Source organism: Dermacentor albipictus, chromosome 1 (genome assembly GCF_038994185.2).
Source record: "Dermacentor albipictus isolate Rhodes 1998 colony chromosome 1, USDA_Dalb.pri_finalv2, whole genome shotgun sequence".
NCBI classification, from domain to species: Eukaryota; Metazoa; Arthropoda; class Arachnida; order Ixodida; family Ixodidae; genus Dermacentor; species Dermacentor albipictus.
Window position 1 is genome coordinate 423,665,440 of NC_091821.1, and position 13,486 is coordinate 423,678,925.

General features: G+C 46.0%; 1 protein-coding gene across 1 annotated transcript; it reads left to right on the forward strand.

Annotated features, from left to right (window-relative positions):
* The first annotated feature begins 509 nt into the window (after positions 1 to 509).
* Positions 510 to 11,966, forward strand: LOC135896495 (NPC intracellular cholesterol transporter 2 homolog a-like). The gene is made up of 4 exons (XM_065424911.1): positions 510 to 715; positions 7,493 to 7,591; positions 10,105 to 10,280; positions 11,603 to 11,966. Exons 1-4 carry the CDS (start codon positions 604 to 606, stop codon positions 11,684 to 11,686), a joined length of 471 nt encoding a protein of 156 aa, XP_065280983.1. The 5' UTR covers positions 510 to 603; the 3' UTR covers positions 11,687 to 11,966.
* The last annotated feature ends 1,520 nt before the right edge of the window (positions 11,967 to 13,486 follow it).

Below are 13,486 nucleotides of genomic sequence, written 5' to 3' on the forward strand. Positions count from 1 at the left end.
AGACGCCCCCACTACGGCGCGCCTCATAATGAAATCGTGGTTTCGACACGCAAAACCCAAGACTTCAGTTCAATTCCTGTTCGCATCACTGAATAAAGAGGAAAGAAACTCAATTCGGTTCGCAATGAAAACTACGTATGACGTCTTATTTCCAATCTAGGTAAACAACGCATATCCTGCTTCCTTCCGCGCCAAAAGCGTGACAACTAAAGCCCAATGTGTAAGCCACTGTCACGTGACACTCGAGGCGAAAGGCTAGCCTCGGCGGTTCATCTATCCGATCCCAAAGTTTGCGATCCGGAGTCCACGTGCCGTGTGCTCGCTGCACAAAGTAAGCTTCTGCGTTCTCACTTCATTCTCTCTCTCTCTCTCAATCTATGTACAGGAGAGTCGACAAGGAGGAACGCCGCCGCTGACGACAGCCGCCGCGGCCCTTGCGTTACTCACGCGCTGCCCGCAGTGACTCCGCTGCTGCAGGGTTCCGATTACGGCCGCCGCCTTCAAAAAGCGTGAGCACGAGGCACGCGTAACTCCTTCAAGCAGGCTGCTCCCCCCAACCGGGCTCTCGAGTCCCATCGTGCGCGCGCGTCTCGACGTGCAGCGATGGCCGATCGGAACTCGGCGTGGACGCCGACGATTTTGGCGGCGTTCTCCGTCCTGCTCACGGCATCGCTGGCGGGGGCCAGCTTCAGCACCGTGGAATTCACATCCTGCGGTGGGTGCACAAACGCGAGGAACTCGATAGAGATCAGGGAATTCGCTTGTAAGCGACGATTACTAGATGATGTGCGTGTGTGCGCGTTCGAATCCGATGTTTTATTACGTAGCTAGTATGTAGCGTTCACGTTGAACGCTATATCTCAATGGATACCTTGAGTAAGGGCTAAATATTTAGAGGAGCACTTGTGATTTCGATGCGGGGTGTCGCCGAGATAAGGGGACGGCCAAAGCTACTGCGATATATTGGTATGTCGCAGTTACGGAATTGCAAATCGGTATGCCTGTTGCAAAAAAGATGACAAACTCAGAGGTTGGTCCTGTGGCGAGTAAGCGATGAGGACGAGGCCACTTTCAATTCCTTGCGCCATCTCCCTGTAACATCACAGAGTGTGGCAACGTCCGTCTTGCTGAGGCTACGTGTGACTTGTGGTTGATATCGTAGCTAACCTCCCTACCTAGGAGCTCTACCCACTCGCTTTCTGCATTTTTTTCTTTTAAATAAACGTTTTGATATATATATATAGCTTCTTTCTTACTTCTTTCTCGCCTCCAAATAGAGCATTCAAACCAATCAATACGCCTCGAAATAACGATTGACGTGACGTCACACGCTGATGCAGCACCCCGTGATCGGGGGCCGTAACGAATGTCCGCCGTTCTTAACTCCGCTATTTCCTCACTCCTCTCCAAACAAAGGCTGAGGCAGTTTCAGAGCACGAGTGCAGTTTGATTATAGGGAACTCCGCAGGTCGAGGAAGAAATACGGGAGAAAGTCTGCGACGAGAGGCTGCAGCTGTTTCCTACAAGAGAGAGAGAGAGAGAGAAAGCAAGGACAGGAAAGGTAGGGAGGTCAACCAGAAGAGTATCCGGTTTGCTACCCTACACTGGGGTGGGGGAAAGGGGAATAGAAAGAAGAAGAAAGGGAGAGAGTAAGCACAGAGTACGTGTGGGAGGGACACTATGCACAGGGACACTATAAACGGTCTCTTAAACCGGTGTACCTCAAGTATTGCAGTAATGCACGATTCGCTTTTCGTGCCAGTGACGGGTGTGGCCACGGTCCGAGTATCTTTGACTCGGTGAAAGGTCGTAAGTCTAGTCGGTGTAAAGTTTCCTGCAGAGAGAGGCGTTGTACAACGTAGTGGGGGCAAGTACACAATAGGTGCACGATGGTCTCCTCGCACCCACAGTAATCGCACATCGGGCTCTCGGCCATTCCCAAACGAAAGGAATATGAGTTTGTGAATGCTACTCCCAGCCACAAGCGGCACACCAAGGTTGCTTCACCGCGGGAAAGGCTAGATGGCACTTGTAGCTGTAGCATGGGGTCCAGTTTATATAATCGGCAATTGAAGGCACCTGAACTCCAGAGATCTTGCGACTTTTTGCGTGCATGTAGGCGAAGTTCCCTGGCAGCGTCAGACCTCGCCAAAGGTATGGAACGCGTCTGGGTATCTGGTATACGGGCTTTCTGGTATACGGGTATCTGGTATTGTATCTGGTATAGGGCCAGAGCAGCAAAGGGCTTCCTTTGATGCGGAGATGAGCGAAGTCCCCTAACAGTTCTCCATATGTGCGAGAGCGATTTTCTGGGATCAAGCGACTGACAGAAAGTTTTCCATCGCTTGTCATCCAGTTTATCTATACGACGCTGTACTTTCTTCTGTATGCGTCGTGAAGCCCTCAGATCCAAGACGGACTTCGTGCGCCGATACCTCCTCTCCGCCCGTCGGCGTTCCGCACGAAGCCTCTCCAGTTCCATATCTGAGTCTGTTCGCCTTGCTGACCTTGTGAGCGAGCAGATGGATGTTTTCAATGTCTCTGCGATGGCATCTTCGATGGTGTGTGAAAGGCCTTCTCGACATGCGTCATCCATATCCTTCTTAAACTTTGTCCAATCAACTGTACGCAAGACAGTAGAGGAGCGTTGCTCAACTCCTCTAATCTTTACGTATGTTGGAATATGGTCACTTCCATGTGTTTCAATGTCCGTGAACCAGTCGACGCTCGAGGCAAAGCGCCGTGACACCAAAGTTAAGTCCAAGCAGCTACTATAGGAGTACAAGTACAACTGAACGAACTGACGTTCTGAAACTGTCTAAAGACGTTCCCAAGAGGGCTCGTGTAAGCCTCCTGTATAGGATGTGCCTCCTACACCGGCGCGATGCCTAGCCATTATTACTACTGCTTACTGCCGGTCTCCCTTTTATGCGTGTGGTGCTAACAAGTACGCGCATACGTTTACTTAGCTCTTGCCAACTACCCCTAAACATGCGTGCTGTGTTGTCACAACTCACTTACGCTGCACCAGACGATGTTGTGTCACCAGCGCAGTTAAGGTCGTCTGCGCGTCACATATGTGCGACGGTGCTGTGGAACGGGCCGCCCGATCCTTGACGTCTGCTAGTTGGCACACAGAGAGCAGACACCCAATAAAATATTCATATATTGATTGCTTCCAAAAGCAGCGCTCGTTCCGAGCGATTCCAGCAGCTGACTCCCAGTCATGCAGAACAATCAATGTCCCGTGTAAGGCAATGCGCATCTGCTTATCCCGGCAACCACCCTCGGCGCCGCACAAGCGGGCAAAATATTTGGCGCGCACTGTTTTCGTGAGCAAGATCGTTTACGTGGGCTGCATAGTGAGGCGAGAAGGGTGGCGAGGCCCAGTAAGGCACGTTCAGTGCCTTTTGTCGCGTCCCCCAAGGCGTTTCTGTAAGGAATGCCTTGAATAAATGAATAAAGAAAGAAAGAACGAAAGATAAGGACTTCTCGCTGCACCTTTCCTGGTGACTCGTAGTGAGAGGATCTGGTGGGAAAGATAGAACCAGCTCAGGCATGAGGAAAACAAACATGTCAAAATATTTCAAATCTTTCAAGCAATCACAGAGGGCGTAGGCCGAAACAATGGAATTTCACATACTCTTATTCTCTTGTCCGACGTAGTCACATTTATATCACTAAAATTAATGAACCATGTCAAACTGTGACGTGTCTGTGTTGTAATTGTCACATTTGTGAGTCACTGACTGCGCGTATTGACTGTGGCGTCGGAACTGCACGAGGTTGTTGCCATGTTTCAAAAGCCCTCTATCGCGTGCTATCCGCATCTGTGACTAGTGATGAGAGGCATCATTAGTATTGCAAAAAAAAAAAAAAGCATACAAGAGCCGCATTTCAGGCTAAATGTAACCACCCCGTCAAACACTGGTTCATTGATTCTTGAGACTGGACCACTATTCACATTTCATTTAGATTCATCTCTTCAATACCTCACCGAGGAAGTCCATATTATTTAGGCGGGAGTCACCTACTCCTTATACGCAGCATCTCCTGCTTTTCAATGCGAACAATGGATTCGTGAGCTTACTTCCAGGCATCTTTGCAGTAGTTAGGTAGGTGGCTTCCTGCCTCGCCTCGTTTCAATAAAAGGAATATTCAAGCGCCCGCGATGATGGGATCGAACATCTCGCTCTAACCTCATAAGCAGCCCAACGCTTCAACCATAAGGCCACGACTGCACGCATGTTTCTCTCGTGCCAACGTCAACTAGCTCTTTCAGACGGACAGATCCAAGTCGTAACGGAACAAGTTGTAAAGTTTCTTTGGTGAAAAAGAAAAAAATCACAGAGACTCTTACGTTATCCTTAAGACGACTTGAAGGCGAAAGCCCAAATGCCGATGCATTAAAGACGGACACAGGATGTACATATCCCCTTTTAATTCGCTTAGTCTACTTCGCTTAGTCGTCCCTCTTAATTCGCTTAGTGTACTCCGCTTAGTCATCCCCCATGATTTCAAAGGTCGTGGGTTCGAGTGCCTTAATTAACTCTATCTTAATTAACTTCACCTTAATTAACTTCGAATTCATTAAAACGAAATGTCGTGGATTCGACTCCTACCAAAGGTCGAGGATTGGCAGCCATATTGTACCTTTCGCGTCGTCGGCGCGACTCGTTTTCGCTCAAGGTCGACTGCCTAATGATATATGTGAGGCTGTCGTTTTAATAATAACAATAATTCCAGTAATGCCGTCGTTGTCACATATCGTCTTCGTCTTGCCTCTGTCGTCACACACAGACTCGAGTGACACACGTGCACAATTGCGTGCTTTACACCTTGGTCCATCTGGTACCTCTTGAGGAACCCCAAACGATGCTGCATAGCCAGCTACCAGCAAAATGCTTCGCCTGACATTGATTCCCACAGAGCGTGAGGTCTGCGTAATTTTTTTTAGCGTTGTCGTCGGCTCGAGTAACCTATAACCCGCCTCGGTGGTTTAGCGACTATGGCGTTGCGCTCCTAAATACGGCGTCGCGGGATCAAACAACAATGCAAGAACGCGCATGTGCCGTGCATTTTGTGCACGTTAAAGAACCCCCACCCCCCTTTTTTTTAAGAAAGAGGCATGAGTCTCTTAGAAGCAAAAACAGCCGTACTTACTTTCACTAGACGACAGCTGAATAATTTCCAACTTACGGTTGAAGGGCAAACTTTGATGTTCGTGAAAGAGCATAACTTTCTTGGGGCTATACTTGACCGCCAGTTGACATGAGCACCACACATCCGCGCAATTGAAAAGCAGACCGACAGTGTAATAAACCTACTTCGACGAATAGCTGGCACAACGTGGGGATGATCGGTCTCATCACTATAACAAGTTCATAACGCACTCACAAAACAAAAAGGAATTGCTGATTCGGCACCTATTCTCTATGGTTTGTCGCAAACTTCTGAGGAACGTCTTCAACATTTACCGGCAAGGGGGCTGCGAGTGTGTCTTGGGGTTCCGCAGGTTACCTCGCGTTCTCTAGTAATTGCTGAAGCTCGTCACCCACCATTTTCAGTCATAGGATGGGCTGAAACATGCCGACATTTTTATTGCGTCTTAGCTCAGCATGAGAAGCATCCATTAAACCTCGCGCTTAGTGAATGAAACAAAAGTGAAATTCACGACGTTGTTCAAGAACATAAAGCGTTATTACATTATGTGAATTATGCAAAGTGGATGTTAGTTGCCATCCTTGGATGTTAACAAGTCCTAAAATAGAATTATCGGTCGAGGGGATTATATCTAAGAGAGACGCGTTCACGGTAGCAGCGCAGCAACGGGCACTAATCCAAATTTACTCATTATATACCCAGTACATCCACGCGTATACAGACGGTTCATGTCATAAAAATTACTCGACTTCAGCATTCTTCATTCCACATTTGGAGCTAGAGCAAACATTTAAATTATTCCGAGAGGCATTTTCCACCGTGGCAGAACTGTTTGCCATACTATGTGCTTTGCGTTTCATAACATAAGAAAAAATGCGCTAAAATGAGCTATATTTAGCCATTCGCAAGCCGCTCTCACATTACTACAAAGCAATGAGAAACATTCTTTGAACACTTTGCTATTTTATGGGACGCTCAAAGAACATACAAAAGCAAGTGCAATGAATCACGTAACGGCATTTCAGTGGATACCCGGGCACTGCAACACTCCTGGTAACACTGCAGCGGACGCAGCTGCGAATCGGACGCACAGTAAAGCAGAGATAATCAAGCTTCCTATCTTGCTTAGTGAAGTCCGTCTGCTCCTGAGACAGATATCCTGTCGTCTCACCAAAATTACTTGGGTTGGCCAGCAATCTAAGAACGCGGAGTTATATTTTATAAGCCCATGTATAAACCTATCAATTACGTCAAATCTGAGAAAAAACAGAAAATTCGAAGCATTATAGTGCACCACCTGCGACTTGGTACTGCACTTACGAGACACCTTTTATACAGGATAAAACATGCCTCTAGTCCGCAGTGTTCTTGTGGCCATCCAGACGAAGATGTGCATCATGTCCTCCTCGAGTGCACTAAATAGGATCCACAACGAAGCGCATTGCAAACAAAATTGTTGCTTTTAGACAGAGGGCTATTCACTCTAGAAAAGATGCTTGGTCCATGACCAGCTGCGGGCCTTCAGAAAAGAGCACTTCTTGCTTTAAAAAAGTTTTTCGAGGGCACCAACATTTCGTTGAAATACTAAATTTCAGTTTATCCTAATAAGTTAAATGAGTGATAGAAATGTTGTTCTGGGCTCAGAATTGATTTATGTGGTGATCGTAATCTTTACGCTTTGTGTAATTACTTGTGTTTTGTACCTGCAGTGTAATTACATGCGTTCTGTGTTTTGGTATTCGAAATATTTGACTTTATATATGCGTATGTGTACTGAACTCGTGCACAAAACTTTGCTATTCATACACTGAAGGACTGTGTATTGTTTATTCATCTAGTTTTACACTGAGTGCCATATTTCGTGACATTATTCTCCATTTTTGTGCATATTTGTTTCTTTCACTAAGTGGCGAGCAGTGGCCGGTGCCGCCATGAAGGCGCCAACCTCTCCTATTATTCATTTCAATAAAAATAAACAGGTGGTGAAAATTGATCCCCAGTGCACCAGTACGGCATGCTTCATAGTCAGATTGTGGTTCTGGCACGTAAAATCCCAGAATTTAATTTAATTGAGTAAGCTATAGCCGTCTTTAATGTATTGCAATTTGTTTTTGCTAGAACTTATGCAAACGCTACGCAAAGTCTAGCGGCTAGCGTTCTAGTAGCTTCAGTGGGTTTTTGTTTCTCTTTATGGTACACAAGGTCGAGGCGTTAGAATATATCGCCGCCTACGATCTCATAAAAGAAATAATTTTTTAGGCACTATTTCATTCTTATTTCAATATTATTCAAGACTAATTATTTGTCTTCTTATTTTTTTCTGGCACAGGGGGCGATGTAATACAGGTTCGCGTAGACCCCTGCGAAAAGCTGCCTTGCACATTTAAGAAAGGCCGATCGGCGAAGATCGAGATGGACTTTCACAGCGGTAAGAGTTGTTTTCCAGTTCTGTATTGGTGAATCAGGAAAAGCGACGTAGCTCCGTGTTTGTCGTTTCTTTCTTTGTTTAAACTTGACACATTGACATTGACAAATGTCATGATCAATCGAATCGAGACATTATGCTTAATGTAACCGGATTTCGAAGTGCAGGACCGTACGCTGATTGTTTTGACAAAAAAAAAACTTTGTTACAACGAATACAAAGTGTGCTTTGTTTGTGGAGATCGCAGAAAAGAGAGAGGCGAAGCGAGGAAAGGCAGGGAGCTGTTAGCCAGGCAGGCGTTCGGCTTCCTACCCTACAGTAGAGAAAAGGAGATGGAGACATAAGCGCAGGAAAGCGATCGGATAGCTCATTTGGATGGCACTGTGCGTTGAATTGATTGTCATCGGCGAGGGCAATTTCTTTCTTCGGAGGTCTACGAAATACTGGAGTCAATTTTTTGCGAGAGAGAGGGAGAGAAACAGAGGAGAAGAAAAGCAGGGAGGTCAACCGAGATGCACGTTCAGTTTGGTACCCTGCATAGGGGGTAGAGGGGATAAAGGGGTGAAGAGAGAGAGAGAGAGCACCGTTTCGCCCACATTTGAAGGTGCGCACTGAGTCTACGAATGGTCGCCAAGACCTGCCGACCTCAGGTGCTGTAATAACGCTTTGGGGGCCTTGTGCCATTGACACGCACGGCCAAGGATCTTCATCTCCAAAAATGGTCTAGAGCCCAGCCGGTTCAATTCCGTCCAGAGAGGTTCACGCTTGACGTCGTACAGGGGACATAGACATAAGATGTGTTCAGTTGTTCCTGTAGTTCCACAAGAGTCGCACATGGGCGTATACCTTATTCCGATGCGGAACTAGTAGGCATTTCTAAATGCCACCGCTTGCCTACAGTCTCTACTACGCCGAGGTCGTAATTTTCACACCGTGTTTTTCCAGATTCATTTATATTCAAGTGCAGTTTTACATAGTGTTATATGTTGGCTTCCTATTTGTCGCGCCTGGCCGTAAACTGTTCGGCATAGGAATTGTTACGTGTACTGCAGTCGCTATGTGGCGTGTTATTATGCTTCTTTGCTAGTTATTGTGTTTTCTTGTTTGTGAGTGACACCATGTGATGTTTTGAAGCTGTGTAAGTGTACAGAAAAGCATCTTTTCTCTCACACGCTCACTACAAGAGGAAACGTGTCTATAAGCAGTACTCCTGTTCTGTTGATTTTAATAATGCCATAGATACATGTGTAGCTTTCTGTGCTTTTGAACCCATCGCAAAGGGAAGCGGCATCTCCCTGTTGCAAATAGGTTAGGCGTCGGTGCTAATTCCTATTGATGGAACAGAAAAGGCGGAGTACAAGGCGACCTATTAAAATAAAATTAAGACGATTACGTGCGGCTCTTTAAAGATACGCTTTGCAAAATGTTGAATGTTGCGGGCAACGCTAGGGACGCGCAAAAAGAAAAAAAAAAGAAAAAAAGTAGGAGCAGAGGCACAGCGATGCCGTATTTGTAGTTACCTGCGGGAATAAAACAATAACTTAAACTACTCGTTAAATTCTGCTGTCTCGTCTAACTTTTTTGCGCTATTTCTTTCGTGCCCTAGGAGTACTGTTGCTACAACGCTATAGATTACATGCTTATGTAAAACGTATGTGCAACAGAAGCTGGCTTCTCCTCACAACGATGCTTTTTGCCAAAAAGCCAGCTTTAAAGGCGTATGCTACATGGGAGCGGACATCTTCGAAATTGTTTCGAAGTTTTAACTACCAATACACATTAGTATGTGGTAGCCCTAGTGCGAAGTTCTGTAGTCGCTGCTGTTGCCATCAGCGATTGTTTTAGATTCCTTAAATAAGAAGTGGGATTACATAACAACGCACACGTCGTTGAATTCTTTTTCTAGAATTTCATAAGCAATTTTTTTTTCTGATCCTGTCGTTCCGAATTGGGACTGCGTGATGAATATCACTCAACTGATGGTGATAACACTGACAGGGCTCACTTGAGATCGTTGTGTATACATGGCTCTGAGAGTAGCAATTGAATTGCAATTGAAAATAATTGAGCAGCAATTGAGTAGCAATTGAAAATAAAAATTCGGCGTAGAAAAGTCGTCGACAGGAACACAGTGCACATGATGAGTGTTACTGCTGAGGTAGTGAACCGCCAAGAGTGGAAAAAAATGTTTCCATAATTATTTTTCTTCTGCTCGTTTGTACTCGGCGAAAAACTAAAAAAAAAGGATGTCGCGCAGGGAACTACAAGGACAAGAACACAGAAAGAACTCAAGGAACGAAAACAGAACAGCGATCTTCCTGCGCAGCCGTGTCCTTGTCCTTGTCCTTTGTGCGCTAAGTTTTTTTTTACCTCCGTTACGAGCCAACTATAGCCGGGGAAAGAACGTTTTGTAAAACTCAACGTTTTGCGTCTTCATCGATGTGTGTAGTATTTTGTGCAGCGTAGTGGCTCATGGGAAGTAAGCATTTGCTGTACCGCGAGGCATCTTCTTGCAGTGAAGAACCAGTCCAGCGTGAGCGTGGCCATCATGGGCAAGTCTCACGGCGTGCTTCTTCCGCTGCCGTTCAATCAGAAGGACGGCTGCACCAGCTCGGGCCTTGATTGCCCTCTGCAAGCCGGTCGGAACTACACAGTCGCGCGAGCAGTCAGGGTCTACCGGATCTATCCAAAGGTGAGTCAGAATGGTTTAGCTGCACTGCGATTCCACATTGCAGAGAAAGGAGAGAGATACGAACAAAGTGTGGACTACGGGAAAATTAGAGGTCCCCTTACCAGCCTTCTACACTGCAGACAAACAAGCCCGGTGCGCAGTTCATACACTGACGATCGTGTCTTCACGGTATTGCACCTATGCGCGCTGCTAAAATAGCCCGTGCGTAAACTATTCTCAACGCAGCCAGCCTCCTCGCCAAAGCAGACTACGTCACAGCTTCCCCTACCGCGCCACTGGTGCATCGATCGCCTGCAGCAAAGGCGGACATGCTCACACTTCGGTGGCTTACTAATAGCCACGGAACGCAGGGCGCGCGAAACCGACACGGGAAATGAGCCGTGAAGCAGGACATCGTATTTTCATCCTGTTTTGATGCTCGGAAGAAAAAAGACAGAAAGAGAGAGAGAAACGTGACGTGCCCTCTCAGCTTCGATATGGGAGAACGCAGAAGAGGAATGTTCCCTGCGCGTGAGCCGATCGAGGCAACTGGAGAGAGCCTCTACTAAGGTGATGGTAGCTTGCTCCCTCGAATAATTCGCCTCCAAATATGTCATTTGAAATATTGATAAATGTGCTGCTAAGTTCATCTGAAAAATTCTTGCGCTAGAGCACTCTCTAGACGGCACCTTATAATTTTCAGTGTATTTTTAAAATATTCTGACGGAGTTTAGTGAGGAATCCTTAAGCATGGGCCGAGCCCGGTTGGCTATCCTGCATTCGGGGAAAGGGAAAAAGCTAGGAAGCTCAGTTCGCGCGCAGCCACAGAGGAGCTTTCACTGACACAACCATGGGCTGTCATTGGTTCTACGTACTTACCTTCAAGAAACGCAAGAAGCTTCATACATTTACGAGTGTCCAGACGCGAAATTTGGTCAATGTTAGTTGTTATTCGCTGTTCAAAGAATGCACCCCTCGTATGTAAGCTTAATATAAGAATATTTTTGTTCATTGTTACGGTAGGTAGAGCTAATTCATTACCAAAAGTCAGAGAAGTCGGCCTATGATAGCGCGCACTAGGTTGCTGTTCTGAAAGGACGAAAGGGGTGATAACATGTTAGATGAAAAATGATCATGAGAATCTGTCTTGGTAATTCCAACTATACAAGTTTTATCTATTGTTAGGTCGTATTCATTCATTGCCCGATATTAATCCTGTTCAACCAGAAACTGTTATTGGGTGTTCGATGTTTCTCTCTCTCTCTCTCTCCCTCTGTTCTTTTTTTTTTCTTTTTAGCACTACCTTTGTAAGCCGTGCACGTCGTATCTTTTCGCCGTCGCAGATGGAGATCCTCGCGGTGTTTGAAGTGAGCGGCAAAGGAGGAGACGTCTTAGCCTGCGTCGAATTCCCCATTCACATTATGTGAACCACGAGGAACGGCTACAGGAAGCCACCTGGATACAGGGCAGCTCAAACAGCCCTCTGCGCGGTATCCCAAGAAAGCAGGCAGCAAGAGCAAATCGTGGACGCAAACGACAATACGGGCCATCGACCAGCGTGCGACGTGCAAACGGCCGCAAAAGAAGTTTCAACAAAGCCGCGTATCGTTGGCTGCGGCAGCGACAACTGTAAAGTGCACCGATGCGGTTGAGAGGACCGCTGCCTTTGTGTAAAAATAAAAGGGGGGGGGGGGGTCAGAGATGTGTGTACAGCGTTGAGAGCATAATGTTATTGACACGAATAAAACACAGCTACAAACACGTTTAGACTTATCTGGAAGACTGCCGAATGTCACCTATGTTGCGCGACAGGAGCAATCAGGGCGTACGTGCCGGACACAGGAAGAATGAATTATGAACAGACGATGGTGCTCTGGCAGTGCGTGGGTCAGCAGTAAAAGCCATGCGCGGTGTAGGTGCGTGTAAGTGTGGAGATTTGCCGGTACGAACGGTTGCGCAGGACGTGCATTTAGAAGTGGTGCTCTGCTCAGCGGAGCGATCGCGTTCGTCTCATGCGAGTGGTTTGTGAGCAGTGCGGTGTTGACTGTGGTTTTATGTTCTCGTTCACCCGCATAACTGGTTGGAGTCTGCGGTAATTCGTCACCAATCTCTGCAGAGAGCCTGCGAGACTGCTTGCAACGTTTGATAATTGAAGAATAGCTATTTAAATCTTAGTGGGCGCTATCGGTCCTGACTACAAAATGGCCCAGGTGGATACAATTTCCGCGCATTCAGTGTCACCAAATGAACGAATGAGTGGTACGCACCAATGTGACGACGAAAAACTATAATTCAAACACTTAGGCGTGTTGAGAGCTCGACTTTGCGAGAAGTCAACCATGCTGTATTTCTATCAACCATTTCCATTGCCTAAACCTTTCCATGCGGAAAGGTTGAGTCAAGAAAGCGTGATGCACTGTCTTTTACCTGCAGTGAATAAGCTATCCATGTGCTAACACGTATGGAAGGGCTGAAAACAAAGCCTAGTTCGAGACGAGTACACAGTGTATAGTGAACCTAACCACTGCCCAGATGCTTACGCAACATCATTTACCATATTATTATAAAAAGTATATATCGCCCTGTGTCCACTAAGAATTCTCTTAAGATGTTAGCGTTTTGTTGAAGTTGGCTCCCTGACAGTATTGAATGTTTCTAATATATATATATATATATATATATATATATATATATATATATATATATATATATATATATATATATATATATATATATATATATATATATATATATATATATATATATATATATATATATATGACAATAGGACGACGGATGGGAATTGAAATAGGAGTGACGGTTGGTCTTTCTTGTTCTGTTCCTATTCTTTCTTGAAAAAATATTTGGAAACAATCGAAATTTTCACATTTTTAGCTAACTCAACTTCCTGCATTGACTCATCGACCACGGCCCTAGTATGAGAGAGAGGAGGGACGAAGGAAAGGCAGGGAGGCCAACTAGACTTTGTCAAGTTTGCTAGCCTGCATGTGTGGAGGGGAGTGAAAGAAAGAGAGAGAGAAGGTTATGCACAATGTACTAGGACCGTTTGAGGTGGTCCTAGTGTACTGTGTAGAACAAAACGACGATTTCCCAGACTTCCTATTCTATGAGTCAATGTGTTTTTTCATGGCCACGACAGTACTAAGGAGTAGTGCAGTGCCGCATCCTTTAGAGAAAGCTATTTGTGTGCACCACTTCCGTCGACG

Coding starts and splice junctions, on each gene's coding strand:
- LOC135896495 (XM_065424911.1), top strand. CDS start 604: ATGGCCGATCGGAACTCGGCGTGGACGCCGACGATTTTGGCGGCGTTC. Junction 716..7,492: donor CGTGGAATTCACATCCTGCG/GTGGGTGCACAA, acceptor TTTCTGGCACAG/GGGGCGATGTAATACAGGTT. Junction 7,592..10,104: donor CGAGATGGACTTTCACAGCG/GTAAGAGTTGTT, acceptor ATCTTCTTGCAG/TGAAGAACCAGTCCAGCGTG.